General features: G+C 41.3%; 1 protein-coding gene and 1 long non-coding RNA gene across 19 annotated transcripts in view; one reads left to right on the top strand and one right to left on the bottom strand.

The window, feature by feature from the left end:
- Positions 1-25,016, bottom strand: part of Fggy (FGGY carbohydrate kinase domain containing) — a 387,141-nt gene that overhangs the window by 139,219 nt on the left and 222,906 nt on the right. For 11 of the 12 annotated variants that reach the window (XM_017593260.3, XM_017593261.3, NM_001013932.2 and 8 more), the window contains one exon: positions 5,419-5,522. The exons of the other annotated variant lie outside the window; for it this stretch is intronic. In XM_017593260.3, the coding sequence (XP_017448749.1) occupies positions 5,419-5,522 (104 nt within the window). The remainder of the gene's footprint in view (positions 1-5,418; positions 5,523-25,016) is intronic. 12 annotated transcript variants of the gene reach the window in all.
- Positions 1-25,016, top strand: part of LOC103692418 (uncharacterized) — a 113,946-nt gene that overhangs the window by 67,431 nt on the left and 21,499 nt on the right. The gene's annotated exons all lie outside the window — the stretch shown is intronic.

Here is a 25,016-nt window from a genome sequence, read left to right as displayed (position 1 = left end):
TGGGCAGAGCCAACCCAACCCCCAGCCTGTCTCCTGTCTCTACTAAGAACCCAGAATAGGAGCTCTGGAATTGCGCAGTTGGAGTTGCGAACCTAGCTAGTATTCGCTATCCTTGTGCTCTCCGTAGCTGCTTCTTTCACTGAGATTGCTCCTTGTGTACTGATGAGATAACTCTGACAGCTGCATGAAGTTGTGATGATATATCCTCACGGGCTATTATAAAGTGTGATAAATATTTGTGGTTATTGTCACGCTACCAAGAGTGTTGTCTAGAACTTTCAACCCTTTGCTATTTTCCCTGTGTCCTTGGGAGGGGAATACATCTACCACCGCATTCCCCAAATACTCAGAGCTCATCAGAAATAATCTAAAATATGGGTCTCCTATTTCTCCCTTCACTACTTAAACAGTTCCTTACGGCAAGGTGGAGTTCCTGGAGGAAAGATGGGCTCAGGTTAGATGCCAGGCAGACTCTCCTGGGGCTTTTGTTTCTGACCTTTGCCCTGACTGTTGAGTTCCTGGTAGGCTTCCAGACCATAGTGCTAGATAGTCCATCCCAGCTTTCACAGAATGAAATGGCTGGATTATACCACAGGTGTTATTGTTTAAGAGACTGATAAAATGTTTTCTGCAGTAGTGTGTGACTTCTGGCTTCCCACATTCTTACCATTCCAGTATGGATGCCATGAATCTTTGCACTGTGGTTTCTCAAATGCATAGGTGTATGCTGTGTGTGTGTGTGTGTGTGTGTGTGTGTGTGTGTGTGTGTGTGTGTGTGTGTTATACAAGTATGCCTGTGTATATGTAGACTACAGGATAACTTTAGGAGTTATCTTCAAGAACATCATACACTTCTTTCGAGACAAGATCTTGAATTGCTCTAGAACATACCAGTAACTTTAGGTTGGGTTGCACAATGAACCCAAGTGACCCTTCTGTCTCTGCTTTCTCTGTGCTAGGGTTATAAGTGTACTCCCCAGGCCTCATAACTTTGAGTGGGTTCTGGAAACTGAACTCAGATTTTCAGACCAGGGAGGTGAACACTTTATTGGCTAAGCTGATTTCCTAGCCCTCGCTGTGGTTTAACAGGAATTACCCTTTGCCTGGCAGGTGCTGCATATCTATGTAGCATCCCTACATAGTGCCAGTTACCCTATGCTTTGGAGGTGTGGGGAAGGGTTTTCCTCATGTGGTTACAATGAGCAATTAGCAACACTACCCAGCTTTAACAACAGGGTGTGGTCTAGGGAGGCTTTCGCCTGTCTAGGCCCAGTCACCAGAGCCATGGGCTCCATCTATCTTTCCCAATAGCACAGAGGTCAGACTATGGGAAATCTAAATGCTTCTTGGTGTGCTCCAGAGACATGGGGAAATTAGGCACTGTGTGTGAGGGCATAGTGAAGAGTATGGAGGTGGGTTGGGAACAGAGATGGAATGTTCTAGAGATCTGTCTCAGTGGAAGAGAGTAGAGAGTGAAAAAATGGATGCTCTTTGACTGTTTTTATAGTCCAGCATATGATCTCTCCAGATGGCCAGCACTCTTGCCAGCAATCCAACCACAACGTAGTATTCCTGCCATGGGTCCCCCCACCAAATCCAATGCTATCATTATACACTCATCCCCCAAGAACTATTAGTGAAACATTATAAACTACCTGGCCCTGCCCTCTCAGCTGACTGAACCTGAGGCATGTATGCTTACTAATCTTTATGTACACATATCCCTAAGCATTTCTATATTACACTAACGAGGACTTTGGTGTGATATCGTCAGTTGTAACCCACTACCACAGGGGTTATGCTCTAGCCCTAATGAATCATCTTAAACAGTAACACAATAGCTGCTATTTTGTGCCAGGGATTCTGCAAAGTTGTTCACAAAGGTGACCTGATTAAATTCTCTACATTGCAATGGGATGACACCACAATTTAGGCAGAACATGAAGAAACAAAGAAAGGCGACACTGTGAGATTAAGTATTTTACCTGCATTCCCTTAGCAGGTAGCAAAGAAGCCATTGTCTTTGAGACTCTGCATCCATTTAGTGCTAGAACATTCCTATTTGTAGGTTCTTGTGAGGTTTATACCTCCCAGTTTCCACCAAACCTCCGTGGAGAATTCTCCTTCCCATTGGACAAGCTAACTGGAGAACTAGCCACCATGTCTTGACAGCTCCTGAAAAGGGGCACTGGAGCGGTGGCAAGGATTAGCTCCCTCTGACCCTGTGACTTTTTGGCCTCCCGCTCACCCCTGCCGTGTGTGCTCCTGCATTTTGAGGAGTTGGTAGTGATTAACTCTGAGCAAGCAGCTCTGCTTTCATAAGTTACAAAAGAACAGCGTTCCCTCCTTGTTAACTAAATCACACATGAGGAAGATAAATGTGCAGCCCACACTTGCATCTTCTAAAATATCAAAGGCCGGATTAGTATGTCTTGTGCTCTGCCTCCGGCCTATTGTCCCCATTCCTAGAGGTAATAGGGGCCTGGAGTTGAGGGTCTTCTGAGAACTTACCAGTACTCAACTATTTGGTCATTTGCCTATTCATTTGTTATTTTGTGGTAAATCTGAAAGAGGCAACCTTATAGGCACAAAATATACCAGGGAACCCGGTATCAATTAAACATTGAGCTGGAAACATCAGACATGACAGATGGGAAGAAGGTGAATCCTTCAGATCACATTTAAAACCACTCCTTGACAAACCCAGGGCCCTCTTGATACCTGTGTTCTGTTGGTGAATTCTCCCTGACAGTTGGTGGTTTTATTTGCCAGACCCACAACAAAGGGGTCCTTGAGATCACTTGGGAGTGCTTCCTCAGTCCTGTGCCTCTCCTAGACCTCACAAAGGTGTTACTGTTGCCTGCTTGCTGTGCTCCCAGCACTGAGGAAGATCAAAGGTACCACAGTCCAGCCCTCCTGACATAGCATTAAATCTGATGATTAATCCCTTTAGCCTACAGGCCTCTTCACTCTAACAAGAACAAAGCAGGGTGGTGGTGGGGACTATATTTCCAGTCCAACAAGAGACAATAAACTGGCACTTTATAACCAGCATTCATTTATGACTATATCCAACTGCAGCTGCCCATCAAATTTGTTAAAGCCCCAACAGTTGTCCCATGTGAGCTATTTATGTTCCTGGAACATTTTTATAAGTATCATTACTATTTTTGAGTGTCTGTGAACTGTACATCATAGTTGGATAAAATAAATGTTCTCCACAAACTCTCTGGTACAGGCAGTCTTGCCTCTTAGATGATGGAGGATGAATCTGACGCTTAGAGAAAATGAGTGGTTCACTCAGATCACAGAACCAAAAGGATAAAGCAGATTTTACAACCTGTATCTGGAAATCAGAATGCTTACCATCTCACTCTTCTGTAATGGGTGAGGGATAATAACACATGACATCAAGTAGCCTTAAAACGTGGGAGCTCTGAAACCATACTGAGAGAGCTTTTAGGGTCTTTGCTCCAAAAATTAGCATTTTTGTGACCTGGAGGAAAGCACTAGAGTTTTCTGTCTTATTTTTCTAATTTGTAAAACCAGGATACAGTAGGAAAAGCTAGTGCCACTCTCTGAGGAGTTTGTGAGACTGAGGGAAACTGTGAAGGTGGGAACTCACATCTGGTTGGGACTGCTATTTGCAAGTCTGAATTGAAGAGGAAAAAGAGTCCAGACTCAGATTTGGGAAACTGGAAAAGATGTGCCCCCCTGATGATAGTAGACGTTTAAGTAATTTAAATAATACATTGACAGCTTAGACCCATGTCAAGAGATAAGATAACCAACTGCTGTTCCACACTACGGGTTCAAGAAGACCTAGCTTCTGCCAGTTTGTCATTCTTGCGCGTGCATGTACACACACACACACACACACACACACACACACACACACACACATTTTGCGTATATATTATGGCTTCCAGTTTCATGCTTTTTGTTTTAATGGGATTCCTGGGTATGTGAACAAGTGGGTCTTCATTTTTATATCTATTTCTGGTGCCTTTTCTTGGGCTTTTTTCTTTCTGTTTGTTTATATTGTCCTATTTTGGTGTGTTTGTTTTTATCTTATTTTATTATTATCACTTAGAAGCCTGCTTGTTTTCTAATGAGAAACAGGAAGAGACTGACTCCAGAAGGGAGGAGAAGTCAGGGACACCTAGGAGGAGTAGTGGGAGACAAACTGTATTTAGGATATAACATATAAGAAAATAATCTATTTTCAACAAAAGGGAACAAAAAGATACTTTACTGCCTAGAATTCAGAGAAGTATGAAATAAAATGTTGTTCCTTAAAGTTCAGCCCAAGTGTCACATCGGGAGGTTTCTGCCACCTTGAGTTCCCATCTGAGTCAGCCACTTTTTCCTGTCTGCTCTGTAAAAACAGGACTGGTAGTCCCAGGCCTGACTTGTACAGAGGCTCCCTGACAGAAGCACTCACTCAGTTTTCATGCGACGAAGCAGCAGGTAGAAAACTCCATGTTCTGCAGGGCCCGATGTGGGATGGGGAAGCACATGGGTGAGAACGAGTGCCTAGCACGCCAGAAGGCAGCATAGTGACCTCAAGCTTAATCTGCTCTCAAGGACCCTGCACCATAACACTTTCCTATAACCCCATCTCCTCTATGGGAAGTCCATGCTATCCTTTTGTTCCCAGAATTTAGTAGCCAGGACAAAAGAGAAGGTTCAGCGGCTGTAACTCAGTCAAAGCATCTGTCTGTGAAGGGGAGCTCGGCTGTTGAGAGCTTTGCGTCCTCCCTGCACAGAGTCTGCCCTGTGTTCTGCTCCCTTCTCTGCTCATCTCCTCCTCCACTCTCTCCTTGGTTTTACTCATCTGGGAAAAATCCAAGGAGTCGTCCATCTCAGCTTAACAGAGTAATGACTTTTAAATAAAAATATGGTAGAAATGGGTACTTATCGAAATGGAATGCTTTCAGACTCATGCATTTAAAAAAGATATAAATTTTAGGGCAGGCACTAAATTTTACTGCAATCTTGGAGAAAGCCTTTCCACTAATTCATGGGGAAAAATTAACACGGTGAAAATTGCTTATCAGTGTTCTTTTGAAGTCATGATATGCAGCCTGATTCTATAGATCATCAGGACATTCCCAGGGAGATTTACATTGATGGAGGGAGAACTCAGTGGCCAAGGAAAATGGATACCTGTTTGCAGGAGAGACACAGCCACCCTTTAAGGAGAGATGTCTGGATGGCTTTGTCACCTTTGGGGCCCAGGTGAACTCACTGAGCATTATTTCATTTTCTTAGCCTCAGGCAAGTTCTGTCAGGCTTGGGATGGGGAAGGGAGAGACAGAAAGAATGGAGGGGTAAAGGAGCCAGTAGTTTTCGGGATTATGCTCTGGGCTGCTCCACTGTTTGTGGTGGCCTTGCCTTTCAGCGTGGTACACTTACCCCCATGTGACAAGATGAAGTTCCACAGATGACAGCCAGCCTTGATGTCACTGGCTGTCCCTCACAGGTGAGCCCGTGACCTCTCACATCTGCTCCAATCACTCCTGTGAGAAAGTAAACCCAAACAAAAATCTTAAGAAAAGAGATGTGTGTGTGTGTGTGTGTGTGTGTGTGTGTGTGTGTGTGTGTAAGGAAGCCAAAACCAAGCAAAAATCCTTTTTTGAAAGAAAGGGGGGACACATAATAAGGAGTAAGAATCCCATATGTGGTCTCAAGTTAAAAAGCAAACAGACAAATGACAATAACAAAAACTTACTAGCTAGCCAAGGGCAAACTAGGAAGTATATTCTGATTTTTCCACTCTGGTCCATATATGTCGTCTAACCTTGTCAGAATAATACCAACTATAATCACATACATAAAAAGGCAGCCATAAGAGTTCTATCTCATTAAATACCATTCTCTAGTCTTTGTATTACATGGATCATTTAATAATAACACTGTCTAGTAGATATAATTAATGCCATAAGCAAACACTAAGGGAAAATCTGAGATCTTCAGAGCTTAAGGGACAGGTTCAAGGTCCAAGTACTAGTAAGAAGCAAGCACTTCTGGCTGGGATCCTTTTGAACACAGGGTACCCCATGGTCAAAGAAGGAGGAAGCAAAGGGACATTGTGATGTTTGAATCTTTTGGACACTCATGTCACTATTCTTATATCCAGGCCTTCCAAAGCTCCAGGTATAAAAGACAAGTCCCCATTCTAAGAATGCCAGGCAACAGGGAACCTCCCAGCAAGAAGCAAGTGAGGTTGATAACAGAGAGATCCTTTATTTACTTAAATAGACATCAAGAAATGTGTGTGTGTGTGTGTGTGTGTGTGTGTGTGTGTGAAAGAGAGAGAGAGAGAGAGAGAGAGAGAGAGAGAGAGAGAGAGAGAGAGAGACTCACATGTTGTGAGTATGATGTGGGAAGCCAGAGACTTGCAAATCTGCATCACAACAATATGAAGAGGAGGTGACAGATGAGCAGGGTGTGGCAGACACTGATGCACAGAGAACAGTCTGATCTCATCTGATCACCTCCGTACCACCCTGCTCTGCATCTACAGTAAAGGATGCCCATTCATTCATAACTCAGACATTCGCTCTTTCCTCTGCCATTCCTCAACCCACTCCCTGGTGAACTATTGTTTATTAACTCGGTGCGAGTTTCTCAGAACAGATTTTCCTGATTATCCAGGGAATTTTCAGTCTTCCTGATAAATGACTCCTGTAGGACAAGACACTCGAAATGTTGAAATTTGAATTTTCAAATTTCTCTAATAAAGGCTGTAAGAAACTAGTACTATCTTCTTCATATGCCTAGTAGCCCAGGGTCTACACTAGTTGCTAACTTATGCATGAATAGAAAGTAAGATTGCTTATAAATACAATGAAAAATTAGACAAAACCTTGCATTCCCATGCTCACAGTCTGGTGAGGAAGAGAGCCTTAAATTAATAATTTCAACTCAGAAGGATTAGTTCACATGTAGAAATCAGAGTCTCAAATTCTGATTTTCCCAGAATTTGCCAAGAGAAAGGCAGAGTAGGAACAGCGCACCGGCAACAGGTCTACAGATAGCACCAGTGTCTTGACAAAGCAGGAAAGAAAGAGCTGGGTGGGGGAGCAGTAACATGCTGTAACATCTTTCTCAAATCTACCCCGTCAGGGTCCCGCTGCTCAGAAGACTAGCAGCAAAAACTCAGTGCTCCTAAGCACAGTAAGTAAAATCCAGTGAGTAGGTACCCTTAGCCCTGGGGCCTGAACCGACAAGGGTCTCCTGTCTATTTGCAGATTAAGTCTATTGTTCTATTCTGTAAACAGAGGCTGTCCCTGTAGACTGCAATGCACAGTCTTGGTCCAGATTAGCCTGCCAGGAGCTGTAGGAGCTGGAGGAAAGGTAATTCCCTCATCCAAGCCAGGGCTCACAGGAAAGATGCATTTCCCAGGACTTTAGCTCTGTAGAGTAGAACTCCGGCACCTTCTAGGGCCCACCACACTCAGATTCCCTAACTGGTAGACTGGAGGCAGCTTCATAAGTGTGATATCTGGCTGACATTTCTGTGTAGGAAATTCCTATTCAAACACATAGTACTGATATCTTCCTGTGTGACTTCTGAGTCCCATGTTTAGAACATCAGAGTTTTGGATCAGGAAGAATCTGAAAAACAGAGCAAATTTTAGCAACCTTTACTACAGGACATTGCTATAGCTAGGTTTTTTATTATTTGAAAAGTAACTTACTAACATGATTCCACTATTATCATACTCGTTTTACAGATGGGGAAACTGAGGTTTAGGAAGGAAAAGATTCTTCAAGTGGGCATAGAGCTCTAAAAGCAGGGATATGGTTCATACTAAGATAACCTGACTCCAAAGTGTTGCCTTTTCATCATTAAGGTTGGGGTTTTTATCTAAGACCAGATAGCAAATACTTACTGTCTATACATCTCAAAATACTGGGGTCTCAAACGTACTGATATTAGATTCTTGGCAGAAAGGAGGCTGACAACTACTGGTCCTCAGTGGAACAAAGCTCTCAGAGACTGCTGTCAATGGACCTTACTAACCACTTCCACTTGAACGTAGTCTAAGCAACTGTAACATTACAAGGTCACTCAGCTCTAGGGAGTCTCAGAAATAAGGAAAGAAGAAAATTGTGAAAACGTTTTTACTTGTTTCCTCTCCATTCAGTAGTCAATATAAATTAAGCTAACTTTAGAACAAAACATCTAGGAAGTTAAAATGAGAAAACAGAGTAATTTGAAAATAAGTATCTGCTATAAAATGAGACAAATAATAAAATCAGTTTACTGATTGAGATTGAGACAATATTCTGAAAACATGTCTAATGTGCAGTTGACTTGTCACCATCACCAACACTATTCACTCCCATCACTCTTGACATCAACCTCTCCTGAACTATGTAAAGAATCAGCCATATCCTTCCAATTGCCTCAAGCAAACATAACAGACACCTAAGACAATCTGGGTATCATGTTACTTTAATAAACGTGGAAACAAAGGGTCAGAGTGTTCAGCTAATTGGCATTTGGGGTCATACAGATACAAAAACTAATGCCAAGGTTTGACATTGTTGGGGCTCTGAAGCCTGTGATTTGTCATTGTTTTTTCTCAGTATAAGGTTTCAAATTAACTGTCTTATATAAGGTGAACAGTCTTGGAAATATGTACCGTGAGCATACTGAGTGTCCTTGTAGGATGATGTCATTATGCGGGTGAAGGCAGGTACAAGAGAGAACGAGGCCTGTCATTGGAAAAGAAGGAAGGATGGGTAGGAAAAAAGTTTTTTTGTTTATTTTTTTATTTTTTTATTTATTTATTTTTTATTAACTTGAGTATTTCCTATATACATTTCGAGTGTTATTCCCTTTCCCGGTTTCCGGGCAAACATCCCCCTCCCCCCTGCCCCCTCCCCTTCCTTATGGGTATTCCCCTCCCAACCCTCCCCCCATTGCCGCCCTCCCCCCAATAGTCTAGTCCACTGGGGGTTCAGTCTTAGCAGGACCCAGGGCTTCCCCTTCCACTGGTGCTCTTACTAGGATATTCATTGCTACCTATGGGGTCAGAGTCCAGGGTCAGTCCATGTATAGTCTTTAGGTAGTGGCTTAGTCCCTGGAAGCTCTGGTTGCTTGGCATTGTTGTACAAATGGGGTCTCGAGCCCCTTCAAGCTCTTCCAGTTCTTTCTCTGATTCCTTCAACGGGGGTTCTATTCTCAGTTCAGTAGTTTGCTGCTGGCATTCGCCTCTGTATTTGCTGTATTCTGGCTGTGTCTCTCAGGAGCGATCTACATCCGGCTCCTGTCGGTCTGCACTTCTTTGCTTCATCCATCTTGTCTAATTGGGTGGCTGTATATGTATGGGCCACATGTGGGGCAGGCTCTGAATGGGTGTTACTTCAGTCTCTGTTTTAATCTTTGCCTCCCGCTTACCTGCCAAGGGTATTCTTGTTCCCCTTTTAAAGAAAGCGTGAAACATTCACATTTTGATCATCTGTCTTGAGTTTCATTTGTTCTAGGCATCTAGGGTAATTCAAGCATTTGGGCTAATAGCCACTTATCAATGAGTGCATACCATGTATGTCTTTCTGTGATTGGGTTACCTCACTCAGGATGATATTTTCCAGTTCCAACCATTTGCCTACGAATTTCATAAAGTCGTTGTTTTTGATAGCTGAGTAATATTCCATTGTGTAGATGTACCACATTTTCTGTATCCATTCCTCTGTTGAAGGGCATCTGGGTTCTTTCCAGCTTCTGGCTATTGTAAATAAGGCTGCGATGAACATAGTGGAGCACGTGTCTTTTTTATATGTTGGGGCATCTTTTGGGTATATGCCCAAGAGAGGTATAGCTGGATCCTCAGGCAGTTCAATGTCCAATTTTCTGAGGAACCTCCAGAATGATTTCCAGAATGGTTGTACCAGTCTGCAATCCCACCAACAATGGAGGCGTGTTCCTCTTTCTCCGCATCCTCGCCAGCATTTGCTGTCACCTGAGTTTTTGATCTTAGCCATTCTCACTGGTGTGAGGTGAAATCTCAGGGTTGTTTTGATTTGCATTTCCCTTATGACTAAAGATGTTGAACATTTCTTTAGGTGTTTCTCAGCCATTCGGCATTCCTCAGCTGTGAATTGTTTGTTTAGCACTGAACCCCATTTTTTAATAGGGTTATTTGTCTCCCTGCGGTCTAACTTCTTGAGTTCTTTGTATATTTTGGATATAAGGCCTCTATCTGTTGTAGGATTGGTAAAGATCTTTTCCCAATCTGTTGGTTGCCGTTTTGTCCTAACCACAGTGTCCTTTGCCTTACAGAAGCTTTGCAGTTTTATGAGATCCCATTTGTCGATTCTTGATCTTAGAGCATAAGCCATTGGTGTTTTGTTCAGGAAATTTTTTCCAGTGCCCATGTGTTCCAGATGCTTCCCTAGTTTTTCTTCTATTAGTTTGAGTGTGTCTGGTTTGATGTGGAGGTCCTTGATCCACTTGGACTTAAGCTTTGTACAGGGTGATAAGCATGGATCGATCTGCATTCTTCTACATGTTGCCCTCCAGTTGAACCAGCACCATTTGCTGAAAATGCTATCTTTTTTCCATTGGATGGTTTTGGCTCCTTTGTCAAAAATCAAGTGACCATAGGTGTGTGGGTTCATTTCTGGGTCTTCAATTCTATTCCATTGGTCTATCTGTCTGTCTCTGTACCAATACCATGCAGTTTTTATCACTATTGCTCTGTAATACTGCTTGAGTTCAGGGATAGTGATTCCCCCTGAAGTCCTTTTATTGTTGAGGATAGTTTTAGCTATCCTGGGTTTTTTGTTATTCCAGATGAATTTGCAAATTGTTCTGTCTAACTCTTTGAAGAATTGGATTGGTATTTTGATGGGGATTGCATTGAATCTGTAGATCGCTTTTGGTAAAATGGCCATTTTTACTATATTGATCCTGCCAATCCATGAGCATGGGAGATCTTTCCATCTTCTAAGGTCTTCTTCAATTTCTTTCTTCAGTGTCTTGAAGTTCTTATTGTACAGATCTTTTACTTGCTTGGTTAAAGTCACACCGAGGTACTTTATATTATTTGGGTCTATTATGAAGGGTGTCGTTTCCCTAATTTCTTTCTCGGCTTGTTTCTCGTTTGTGTAGAGGAAGGCTACTGATTTATTTGAGTTAATTTTATACCCAGCCACTTTGCTGAAGTTGTTTATCAGCTTTAGTAGTTCTCTGGTGGAACTTTTGGGATCGCTTAAATATACTATCATATCATCTGCAAATAGTGATATTTTGACTTCTTCTTTTCAGATCTGTATCCCCTTGACCTCCTTTGTTGTCTGATTGCTCTGGCTAGAACTTCCAGAACTATATTGAATAAGTAGGGAGAGAGTGGGCAGCCTTGTCTAGTCCCGGATTTTAGTGGGATTGCTTCAAGTTTCTCTCCATTTAGTTTAATGTTAGCAACTGGTTTGCTCTATATGGCTTTTACTATGTTTAGGTATGGGCCTTGAATTCCTATTCTTTCCAGGACTTTTATCATGAAGGGGTGTTGAATTTTGTCAAATGCTTTCTCAGCATCTAATGAAATGATCATGTGGTTTTGTTCTTTCAGTTTGTTTATATAATGGATCACGTTAATGGTTTTCCGTATATTAAACCATCCCTGCATGCCTGGGATGAAGCCTACTTGATCATGGTGGATGATTGTTTTGATGTGCTCTTGGATTCGGTTTGCCAGAATTTTATTGAGTATTTTTGCGTCGATATTCATAAGGGAAATTGGTCTGAAGTTCTCTTTCTTTATTGGGTCTTTGTGTGGTTTAGGTATAAGAGTAATTGTGGCTTCATAGAAGGAATTCGGTAGTGCTCCATCTGTTTCAATTTTGTGGAATAGTTTGGATAATATTGGTATGAGGTCTTCTATGAAGGTTTGATAGAATTCTGCACTAAACCCGTCTGGACCTGGGCTCTTTTTGGTTGGGAGACCTTTAATGACTGCTTCTATTTCCTTAGGAGTTATGGGGTTGTTTAACTGGTTTATCTGTTCCTGATTTAACTTCGGTACCTGGTATCTGTCTAGGAAATTGTCCATTTCCTGCAGATTTTCAAGTTTTGTTTAATATAGGCTTTTATAGTAAGATCTGATGATTTTTTGAATTTCCTCTGAATCTGTACTTATGTCTTCCTTTTCATTTCTGATTTTGTTAATTTGGACACACTCTCTGTGTCCTCTCGTTAGTCTGGCTAAGGGTTTATCTATCTTGTTGATTTTCTCAAAGAACCAACTTTTGGTTCTGTTGATTCTTTCTATGGTCCTTTTTGTTTCTACTTGGTTAATTTCCGCTCTGAGTTTGATTATTTCCTGCCTTCTACTCGTCCTGGGTGTATTTGCTTCTTTTTGTTCTAGAGCTTTTAGGTGTGCCGTCAAGATGCTGACATATGCTCTTTCCTGTTTCTTTCTGCAGGCACTCAGTGCTATGAATTTTCTTCTTAGCACAGCTTTCATTGTGTCCCATAAGTTTGGGTATGTTGTACCTTCATTTTCATTAAATTCTAAAAAGTCTTTAATTTCTTTCTTTATTTCTTCCTTGACCAGGTTATCATTGAGTAGAGCATTGTTCAATTTCCACGTATATGTGGGCATTCTTCCCTTATTGTTATTGAAGACCAGTTTTAGGCCGTGGTGGTCTGATAGCACGCATGGGATTATTTCTATCTTTCTGTACCTGTTGAGGCCCGTTTTTTGACCAATTATATGATCAATTTTGGAGAAAGTACCATGAGGAGCTGAGAAGAAGGTATATCCTTTTGCTTTAGGATAGAATGTTCTATAAATATCTGTTAAGTTCATTTGGCTCATGACTTCTCTTAGTCTGTCTACGTCTCTGTTTAATTTCTGTTTCCATGATCTGTCCATTGATGAGAGTGGGGTGTTGAAATCTCCTACTATTATTGTGTGAGGTGCAATGTGTGTTTTGAGCTTTAGTAAGGTTTCTTTTACATATGTAGGTGCCCTTGTATTTGGGGCATAGATATTTAGGATTGAGAGTTCATCTTGGTGGATTTTTCCGTTGATGAATATGAAGTGTCCTTCCTTATCTTTTTTGATGACTTTTAAATGAAAATTGATTTTATCTGATATTAGAATGGCAACTCCAGCTTGCTTCTTCCGACCATTTGCTTGGAAAGTTGTTTTCCAGCCTTTCACTCTGAGGTAGTGTCTGTCTTTGTCTCTGAGGTGTGTTTCCTGTAGGCAGCAGAATGCAGGGTCCTCGTTGCGTATCCAGTTTGTTAATATATGTCTCTTTATTGGGGAGTTGAGGCCATTGATGTTGAGAGATATTAAGGAGTAGTGATTATTGCTTCCTGTCGTATTCATATTTGGATGTGAGGTTATGTTTGTGTGCTTTTCTTCTCTTCGTTTTGTTGCCAAGACGATTAGTTTCTTGCTTCTTCTAGGGTATAGCTTGCCTCCTTATGTTGGGCTTTACCATTTATTATCCTTTGTAGTGCTGGATTTGTAGAAAGATATTGTGTAAATTTGTTTTTGTCATGGAATATCTTGGTTTCTCCATCTATGTTAATTGAGAGTTTTGCAGGATACAGTAACCTGGGCTGGCATTTGTGTTCTCTTAGGGTCTGTATGACATCTGTGCAGGATCTTCTGGCCTTCATAGTTTCTGGCGAAAAGTCTGGTGTGATTCTGATAGGTCTGCCTTTATATGTTACTTGACCTTTTTCCTTTACTGCTTTTAATATTCTTTCTTTATTTTGTGCGTTTGGTGTTTTGACTATTATGTGACGGGAGGTGTTTCTTTTCTGGTCCAATCTATTTGGAGTTCTGTAGGCTTCTTGTATGCCTATGGGTATCTCTTTTTTTAGGTTAGGGAAGTTTTCTTCTATGATTTTGTTGAAGATATTTACTGGTCCTTTGAGGTGGGAGTCTTCACTCTCTTCTATACCTATTATCCTTAGGTTTGATCTTCTCATTGAGTCCTGGATTTCCTGTATGTTTTGGACCAGTAGCTTTTTCCACTTTACATTATCTTTGACAGTTGAGTCAATGATTTCTATGGAATCTTCTGCTCCTGAGATTCTCTCTTCCATCTCCTGTATTCTGTTGGTGAAGCTTGTATCTACAGCTCCTTGTCTCTTCTTTTGGTTTTCTATATCCAGGGTTGTTTCCATGTGTTCTTTCTTGATTGCTTCTACTTCCATTTTTAATTCCTTCAAATGTTTGATTGTGTTTTCCTGGAATTCTTTCAGGGATTTTTGTGACTCCTCTCTATGGGCTTCTACTTGTTTATTTATGATTTCCTGGAATTCTTTCAAGGATTTTTGTGACTCCTCTCTATGGGCTTCTACTTGTTTAATTATGTTTTCCTGGAATTCTTTCAGGCATTTTTGTGATTCTTCTCTGTAGGCTTCTACTTGTTCTCTAAGGGAGTTCTTCACGTCTTTCTTGAAGTCCTCCAGCATCATGATCAAATATGATTTTGAAACTAGATCTTGCTTTTCTGGTGTGTTTGGATATTCCATGTTTGTTTTGGTGGGAGAATTGGGTTCCGATGGTGCCATGTAGTCTTGGTTTCTGTTGCTTGGGTTCCTGCGCTTGCCTCTCGCCATCAGATTATCTCTAGTGTTACTTTGTTCTGCTATTTCTGACAGTGGCTGGACTGCCCTATAAGCCTGTGTGTCAGGAGTGCTGTAGACCTGTTTTCCTGTTTTCTTTCAGCCTGTTATGGCGACAGAGTGTTCTGCTTTCGGGCGTGTAGTTTTCCCTCTCTACAGGTCTTCAGCTGTTCCTGTGGGCCTGTGTCTTGAGTTCACCAGACAGGTCTCTTGCAGCAGAAAAGTTGGTCTTACCTGTGGTCCCGAGGCTCAAGTTTGCTCGCGGGGTGCTGCCCAAGAGCTCTCCGTGGCAGCAGCAACCAGGAAGATCTGTGCCGCCGTTTCCGGGAGCTTCAGTGCACCAGGGTTCCAGATGGCGTTTGGTGTTTTCCTCTGGCATCTGAGATGTGTATGCAGAGTGCAGTCTCTTCTGGTTTCCCAGGCGTGTCTGCCTCTCTGAGGGTTTAGCTCTCCCTCCCACGGGATTTGGGTGCAGAGAACTGTTTATCCGGTCTGTTTCCTTCAGGTTCCGGAGGTGTCTCAGAGGCAGTGGTCCTGCCGCTCCTGGGCCCTCCCCCACGGGAGGAGAAAAGTTTTAAGAGGAGGAGCAGAGGAGAGCAGCTGAGAGAACACAGAGGCAGATATTAAGATTCCTCTCTGCACATTTACAGGTTGTTATGAATATTCTTAAGGGATGGATGTATAGAGGATATTGTATGTCTAGATGAGCAAACTATATGTTATCTAGGTGGGCAATTAAATCTTATCAATTGGATCACAGATTATTGTGTTGAGTGTTCTTTGATTTGGTGATTTAATTGAATTCAAGAGAATGTGTGGTGGCTGGAAACACTGGGTTGCCGTGGATTTGGAATGTGTATGTCTGGCATGGTGGCAACCCACCTTGGGAAATGGATGGGTAGAGAGATTGTTGATAGGCTCAGAGAGTAGTGATTAGCAGTGTGATATGGGAGGGAGCAAAGCGGGTGAGATGCTTTGCTGACTGAGATGAAAATATCAAACAGATGCCATGAGGCTCCATGGTTCCATCCCTAGTGTGGGATAAAAGAAAGTTTGGTTTTTTTTTTTTTTTTTAAATTTTACAGCAACATGTCCTAGTCAACAATTTGAAAAAATCCAAGTTTTAGTAACTCCCAATTCTGCCACAAATTTTCATTTGTCCCCTGTTTTTCAAAAATGAGAGAATGGAATTAAATGATGGTACTGTTCTTAGTACACAGCATACAGAGAACTTCTAATATATCTGCTGGACACAAAACAAACTGTTCCTTTCAGGACCCCAACTCTCCAATCTTGAGACATAGATACCAGCCACACTTGGCTGAACCAGCAAGTAGCTGCTCTTACTGGTTTTTCTCATGGGAGATTTTTTTGTCCTACCAGGTGCCATCTTGAACTGAATAGCAACACACAGGTCATGTGCTCATGAGATCACCATTTTTATTTTCTTAAGGCCATGCAGAGTTTAGAGGGGTGGCTGCCCCAGAGACAACAAACCCAAATGCAATCAGAGAATAGTAAGGAGGAGTAGGACAGGTTTCTCCTTTCTGAACAAACATTTCACAATCTGTAGAGAAACCGCAGGTTATGCACATACATCAGGAAACAAAGCATGAGATGAGAATTTGACAAGCACAGCCTTCAGCAGTGTTGGGTGGGGTCTGGTATATGATGTACAACTTTCAGGTTATCCTGACTTCCTCAGAAAGCTCGCTTGAAGAAGAATTAGCAGCTGAAGAAATAAGAACCAACAAAAACTAGTCACATTTTCAACTGTGTGTCCTCTCAACGTTGCACAATGCCTGGCGGATGGCAATTGCTCAATCGATGTTTTTGGTGACTGAAAAAGAAATACCACGAAAATCAGCTTATTCCTGTTCCTGATTCAAGGAACAAATTCAGGGACTTCCGTTTACTGACTCTTTATCCTCAAAACTTAGACATGATTCATGTCAAGCAACATGTTTAAAAAAAAAGTTAAAAGGAAAAGTTAGAAGAATGGGCAATTTTCTTCTTTCCCTTTCTGTGCTTCCCTCCTCCGACCCTTGCCCCATCCATCTTCTCTATAGACAGTCATTAAGCCCCTACTGTACTTACAAACAGAAAAAAAGAGACGTTGCAAATGTTATGATTTAAGAGTCCATTATCCTGTAATTTATAAAACCACAACTGCTTTGAAATTTTTATAGGGTTATATGGAAGAAAAACAATGTGAGTTCTAGCATTTGTGTTATAATTATGTCCCACTTCATAGCTATGTAACAGTACTTTTGAGTTTGCAAGCATCCACCAACACTACACCCTTTATTCCAGTTCAAGCTTAAAGAACTGAATTTCAGAGATTTGGAAGTCATCACATGCTGCCCGGGATGGAGGTTTGACTCATGGGCATTCACTGAGTCTGAGTCTGAAGTGCTCGAGCCCTAAGAGAGGACTACTCTCTTGACATAGTAGTCTGAGACTTTCCACAGAAGAAGAAAAATAAGATGAGTTTTGAACACAGCTTGAGATGTCATCAACTCTTGGCTCGACCATAGAAGGGATGAGCTGAGTAATAAAGCCAAAACTTGTTCCACTATACTGGAAAGTAGGTTGGCATTCTTGGAAAGACAACTCCACATGGTCCACCAGCCTTCTGTGTGGAAAATATGGGGCAATTGCAAGGTCCCCAAAGGGGAAGAGTCATAACAGAGACATTTTCTCTGCAGAAGACCTAACTCATACAATTCTGTTATTTTAAATAATACGTATACTACATAGACCCTAATGTATGTCAACCTATGTTGTTGGCATAATGGAGATTTGAAGAGTCATTCTCCCTGTGACTTTGGTTAAGTTCCACATCTTTTATTTATGCCTCAGTTTTTACATACAGTTGGAAATCACCTTCCTCACAGGATGTCCACATCCATGTTAATACATTCAAAGCACTTCTTCGGTCAGTCCTATCTAGTAGCACAATCTTTGAACATGAATATGTTCTGGGCTGGAGCTATCCAGGTCATCAGTGAGCAGTTTCACATCACTACTGAGCACTTGAAATGTAGCTAGCAAAACTGAGCAACTACATTTCTATTTTACTCAATTTTAATTAAATCAAATTTCAATCCCCATATAGTACTAGCGATTTATCAGGTAGTATAGGTTGGCCCATGTTTCACAGTGTATGTTTGTTGTTTCATTATTTCGTCATTTTTACTATTTCTGTTATTTAGTTTGATATATCCTAATCAAACTTTAATACTGCTTATTGACTCTGAGCAATGCTTTGAAATATAGGTATGGGATCTTAGTTTCCATTTCAGAAGGCCTTGATAATAAAACGCACTTACAAAAGAGCTATGGAGACGGACAGGTACAAAGAGCACACTGGTTCTTATCAAATGGGAGTCATGAAATCTACGGGCTCTATCAGTGTCTGAACAAACGGGACACCCTCTAGGCTGTTCCATAGATCCCAGAACATGACCTCTTTGATGGTTTGATTGAGAAATGTCTGTCATTGAGCATTTCCTCATATTACTCCCTGTGCCTAATGTAGCCTTTCCTGCAGTACTCCTCTTGAATCCTCCCCAAAGCCTCCATTTTGGCTTCAGAAAGCTTTCTGGACCATGTCCCTCTGCATCTGCCAAGCACACCACTCAGGCAGAACATTGTTTGTACCCAAGTATCTGACTCAGAGCCTCTACCATTTTTATCTCTGAATTTGTTTACTGGCATCCTGTCCTTCTCTGCTAGGTGATGAACAAGCTGGGACCCAGGAAACTGGTCCTTCAATTAACATGTAATAATCATATTTGGAGATCTTATCACGTAGGGTTTTATAATTCTTTTCTGTGGTAAGCTGAATGAATGAATGACTTGTAGAAACAAGATGTGTGTGTGTGTTTATTTCTAAGGTTCTAAGGTAATTTTTTAGATGACAACAGCACATTCATCATGGACAAATATTATAAGATTTTCTGGAAATAAAGAGATTAATCACACACAATTATATATAGTTAACAGAACCTCATGTCTTACATTTACAAAACTGCTAGAAATCATCACTCTTGATTATTAGACGATTGTTCTACGCTTACCACTTTGCAAACAGAAACTGCATGCCAGTATCTTGAGGTGATTATTGCCACACAGGTCCTCAAACAGTGACGATAGGAATATTTTCTTTTAAGATTTATTTTATTTTTAATTTTAGGAGGAAAGAGAGAGGGAGAGAGAGGGAGAGAGACAGATGGAGAGAGAGATATCCCACAAGCATGCAGGTGTATGTGGCAGCCAAATCCGGGCCATAGTTTGCAGGTAGTGTTACAGGAATGTGTGAACAACCTGATGTGGGTGCTAAGATATGAACTCCTGGAATCTGCAAAAGCTGCATGTGCTATTAACTGTGAGCCATCTTCCCAACATGAGGAAACAAAAAACAATCTTGAATGTAATTTTTCCAAGGTCATCACTATTACAACAGGAGTTGGGGTGGCATATCCAGGTCTATCCGACTTTCACCTAGTCTCACCCTACACTAACTCACAGTGCTCACCACCACCAACAACACTTTCCTTGTAATAACTCACAACAATAGTCCTAAAAGACATAGTTGAATACAGCGTCTTTCAGAATTTGCTGTCACTGTGCCACTAGAGCAAGCCTGCAGTGTTAACTTGAGGAACAATAGATACTGAGAGGTAGCACAGGTAAAAGAGCATCTGAAGTCATAGTGTTCCTAAAGCACTGTCTCGGCTTTGAAAGAAGTTTGCTCTAGAATTCACCCAATACAAATCCTAAACTACATTTACCTTAAAAGGAGTCCTGTGTTCAAACATGTAACAGCAATGCAAAAGGGATAGGGATTCAGGAGGTTTAATATGCGCGCGCGTGCATGTGTGTGTGTGTGTGTGTGTGTGTGTGTGTGTGTGTCCGCGCACGTGTGCGTGCCTTCAGAAGTGATGAGGAAGGATTTAGAGGGGAGGAGGAGGAAGGAAAGGGAGTGATATAGAAACAATACTTATGTACTACAAAGTCATCAAAAAGTAAATTCAATTTTTAAAAAGTGCTGGGATTTAATCTTCGGGAGATTTCACACACTTTGAAACTACCATCACTCCACCCCTACTCTTTCATCTCCAGGGCCAGAAGCTAGTTAGTCCTGTAAATGGGCATTTAGTAGATATCTGAGTGATTAAGAAGGTTCTCTGAGATTAGATGTCTGGCAAATGAGTGAAATCTCATAACCTTCTTATGCCTCAGTTTCCATAAGTATTAGATGAGAAAGATAGTAGTCAGTAGCCCAGGGGCTTCTAAGAAGATTCTATGAGTAGAGAAATATGTGAACAGTGGCTCCTTCCATACATTGATCTTTCTTCCTGCTACCACTGTAACTCTGTACTTCTAGTGTTGGACACAGGCTTAGCAGGGCAGCTCGCACACTTGCTTTTCCTTGGCATGTGCATTGTCAGGTTTACTCTACCTTAGGCAAACAGACAAGAACAAGATCTGCTTCCTGTCCTTCACATACAGTTCATGACAGAATAATGGAGTGGGGGATAGGGAAGATTTGCCACAACTCAAGCAACTGTTAGAAACATTAGGGAGAGCAATTTAAAACCATGTTCATAGCCGCAAAGCCAAAATTACACAAAGTATCATTCGAACTACAATTCTACTTGTTATCAATTTGTGTTAATTGATTATTTTTGTCTTAATGACAGACTCTTCCATAATTTGAACTAATAGGAAACCAATACAGAGGCCTAGTGGAGGCTGAGGAAACAGAAAACAAAGAACAGACCCTCAGATAATTGGGTCTTATTCCTTTGTTCCTTAACATCTACCCAGAGAGATCAAATCTCAAAGGCTGGTTAATATGTTATACCTTGGAAATGTGAAACTTAAATAATACGAGCAAAATCCCCAGTTAAGAAAAAGTGAGATTTTCATTTCTTCCTAACCTCAACAAGACATCCAGACGACAGCTACCCCATCATCCATACATTCATAAAAGACTTGCATGGGTCATGCACAGTGAAGTGTCACGTTGAAATCCAATTCTCCCCAAGTTAATCCTCAATTTTTTTTAAATTAAAAATATGAGAATTGGCCTAAGTATCACAAATGTTTACAATATATCTATAAGTAGATTCAAAACTGCAACTCTAGATCACACAGTTGTCTGTTAACATCTTATAAATACAACTACTTATTGATCCCTATATTATGCTAGACATCCAGTATGAAATGGTAGAAAACTAAAGATAGTTATTTCCTTTATTCTGTAAGATTCCTGTTTATTAGTGGTGGTGGTGGTGGAGGATACACCAGGAGATACTGACAAAATAAGCAGGCAATGAGCTAAGTCTCAGGGGAAGGTGGGGCCTTCAGACTTAACCTCTCTAGGAGAGCCAGGGGACCTCCAAAGGCAAATGAAGTTAGAAAGAAATGTGCCTATTGACAGAGGAGACTTTGAAGAAGAGACAGGCATTTTGTATAGACTTTTAGACAAGAGCTATCAAGCCAAGGCACAAGTGAGGAAAAACGGTTCGTTAAGGGGCCTACTGGGTTACCCTGAAGCAGATGGGACTGTATTCTGCAGAACTTGGTTGGTATTGCTCTGATGTCACTCAGACGGAACCCTGATTCCCAAATTTACTCTTGGTTTGTTGCACCTCTTTGAGCCCCAAGTTCTTCAACCATAGGCTACGAATACTGCCTTCTACTTTAGTAGGTCATCATCCCCAATATTTTTGGTTGGTGTGGTAAAGGAAATTCTGTCTCAGTATATGGTGCACTAAAGTCCTGAATATTTTGTGCTGAAGGTACCAGAGAAAACTCACAAGAGCAAAAAGCAACCCTATTTCATCTCCCCTGAAGTAGGTCAAAAAGCCTTGGGTTTTCTGACCCTGACCTTGAAGCAGGTTGTAAGACCTTCATGTGCTAAGTTCCCCTCAAGAAGTCAGCCACTCTCTCTGCTCCCAAACCCCGTGGGAGAGAGACCTCACCGCCTGATCAGGTGGGCACTCCTGAGGCTGCAGAGCGGAGGAGACCACCAACACTGCCCACCCCTGCCCACATCCCTGGCCCAAGAGGCAACTGTATAAGGCCTCTGGGTTCCCGTAGGGGAGGGCCCAGGAGCGGCAGGATCCCTGCGCCTGAGACACCGCCAGAACCTGAAGGAAAAAGACCGGATAAACAGTTCTCTGCACCCAAATCCCGTGGGAGGGAGAGCTAAATCTTCAGAGAGGCGGACACGCCTGGGAAACCAGAAGAGACTGCACTCTGTGCACATCCAGACGCCAGAGGAAAACACCAAACGCCATCTGGAACCCTGGTGCACGGAGGCTCCCGGAAAGAGCGGCGCAGATCTTCCCGGTTGCTGCCTCCGCGGAGAGGACTTAGGCAGTACCCCACGAGCAAACTTGAGCCTTGGAACCACAGGTAGGACCAACTTTTCCCCTGCAAGAAACCTGCCTGGTGAACTCAAGACACAGGCCCACAGGAACAGCTGAAGACCTGTAGAGAGGGAAAACTACACGCCCGAAAGCAGAACACTCTGTCCCCATAACTGGCTGAAAGAAAACAGGAAAACAGGTCTACAGCACTCCTGACACACAGGCTTATAGGACAGTCTAGCCACGGTCAGAAATAGCAGAACAAAGTAACACTAGAGATAATCTGATGGCGAGAGGCAAGCGCAGGAACCCAAGCAACAGAAACCAAGACTACATGGCATCATCGGAGCCCAATTCTCCCACCAAAGCAAACACTGAATATCCAAACACACCAGAAAAGCAAGATCTAGTTTCAAAATCATATTTGATCATGATGCTGGAGGACTTCAAGAAAGACATAAAGAACTCCCTTAGAGAACAAGTAGAAGCCTACAGAGAGGAATCGCAAAAATCCCTGAAAGAATTCCAAGAAAACACAATCAAACAGTTGAAGGAATTAAAAATGGAAATAGAAGCAATCAAGAAAGAACACATGGAAATAACCCTGGACATAGAAAATCAAAAGAAAAGACAAGGAGCTGTAGATACAAGCTTCACCAACAGAATACAAGAGATGGAAGAGAGAATCTCGGGAGCAGAAGATTCCATAGAAATCATTGACTCAACTGTCAAAGATAATGTAAAGCGGAAAAAGCTACTGGTCCAAAACATACAGGAAATCCAGGACTCAATGAGAAGATCAAACCTAAGGATAATAGGTATAGAAGAGAGTGAAGACTCCCAGCTCAAAGGACCAGTAAGTATCTTCAACAAAATCATAGAAGAAAACTTCCCTAACCTAAAAAAAGAGATACCCATAGGCATACAAGAAGCCTACAGAACTCCAAATAGATTGGACCAGAAAAGAAACACCTCCCGTCACATAATTGTCAAAACACCAAACGCACAAAATAAAGAAAGAATATTAAAAGCAGTAAGGGAAAAAGGTCAAGTAACATATAAAGGCAGACCTATCAGAATCACACCAGACTTTTCGCCAGAAACTATGAAGGCCAGAAGATCCTGGACAGATGTCATACAGACCCTAAGAGAACACAAATGCCAGCCCAGGTTACTGTATCCTGCAAAACTCTCAATTAACATAGATGGAGAAACCAAGATATTCCATGACAAAACCAAATTTACACAATATCTTTCTACAAATCCAGCACTACAAAGGATAATAAAGGGTAAAGCCCAACATAAGGAGGCAAGCTATACCCTAGAAGAAGCAAGAAACTAATCGTCTTGGCAACAAAACAAGGAGAATGAAAGCACACAAACATAACCTCACATCCAAATATGAATATAACAGGAAGCAATAATCACTATTCCTTAATATCTCTCAATATCAATGGCCTCAACTCCCCAATAAAAAGACATAGATTAACAAACTGGATACGCAATGAGGACCCTGCATTCTGCTGCCTACAGGAAACACACCTCAGAGACAAAGACAGACACTACCTCAGAGTGAAAGGCTGGAAAACAACTTTCCAAGCAAATGGTCAGAAGAAGCAAGCTGGAGTAGCCATTCTAATATCAAATAAAATCAATTTTCAATTAAAAGTCATCAAAAAAGATAAGGAAGGACACTTCATATTCATCAAAGGAAAAATCCACCAAGATGAACTCTCAATCCTCATCTTCGGTTGGTTTATATACAAGTGTGCAATTTCTAGGCTTGAAAGTAAAATGATGCTATCTGGTGCTGGATAGAGGAGCCTTATTTTTTATTATGGCAGCTTGCTATTTTTGTAATATGGTGATTTGGTTGAACACATTAAAGTACAGTAGTAACTGATCTCCCCCTCTTCCTGGATGAGTGAGGAGATGATTAAATGTTGATGTCAGCATCCATGAGCATATTCAGATGAGCTTCTGCTTCTGTTGAAAAGGATGCTGTGTTTGATTGTGGTCCGAAGCTTTGAAGCACTACTTGGCATCTCCTTCCTTGGAGGTCTCACTGTTTAAACATAACAGATTTGATAGCTTGTTGGTAAGGTGAGGTCCAGCTTGTCTCCACTAGGTCATCTTCATGTGAATCCGGTGGTTATACGGTTTTGTTCTAGGGATATTTCATTTTTTTAATAACGGTTTTAGCTGACATTCATGGAGAGAATGAATCCTTAGAAGTGTGCCACTAGTGAAAGGAAATCCTGTCTAGAGTATGTTTCTTTACAAAGCTGTGTCACACCATCCTTTGGGCCCTCTGCTGGAAAAGTAGAATCAAGTCTCAAATAATGCCTTTTAAATTGTATCCTCTAGTATTATAGATGTAGGACAGTACTGTATCATACCTCTGTGGATGTAAAATAGCTTGTACCTGCTTTATGATACGTAGTAGTGACCGTGCTTTATCAGAGCTGTTTTTAATGATGTTGCTCAGAATGTTTTCTTTCCAGATGATGATTGAGAAGCTAATTTAAAAAAAAATGGTGTCAGGTATCACAAGAGTAACAGAACTGTGCTGTTTTCTCGGGTTTTGTTTTTTTACTTTTTTTTTTTAATGGAGTGTGCTGGATGTCTCTACAGTTTTGTTCAGATGACTGCAGAACCTGGAAAAGCTGTTGCTGCTGTTGATGCATAACACACTGCTATTATTGGTCTTTTTATATAAATATAAATATATATATACAGATATATAATTTGAATTTTTTGAAACTTTACCTGTGCTGTCAACTTTCGAAAAAAGTATCCCCGTTTACTGTGTTGAGTTGGCACTGTACAGAAATTAACAGCCATATTGGTCTAGAAATGTTGAACTTAAGTTTTTTCCATTTGTACAGGGGTAACACACTGTATTAAATATGTAAGGTCTTATATACGTGGGTTTGATTACAAAAACTAATAAAGTATTCTCTAAATAAAAAAAAATGAAAAAGAAAAAAAAAGATTTGAAAAAAAAAAAAAAAAGAAGTCAG

The sequence above is a fragment of the Rattus norvegicus genome, chromosome 5 (assembly GCF_036323735.1).
Source record: "Rattus norvegicus strain BN/NHsdMcwi chromosome 5, GRCr8, whole genome shotgun sequence".
Taxonomy (NCBI): Eukaryota; Metazoa; Chordata; class Mammalia; order Rodentia; family Muridae; genus Rattus; species Rattus norvegicus.
This window is presented reverse-complemented; position numbering and strand designations above follow the sequence as displayed.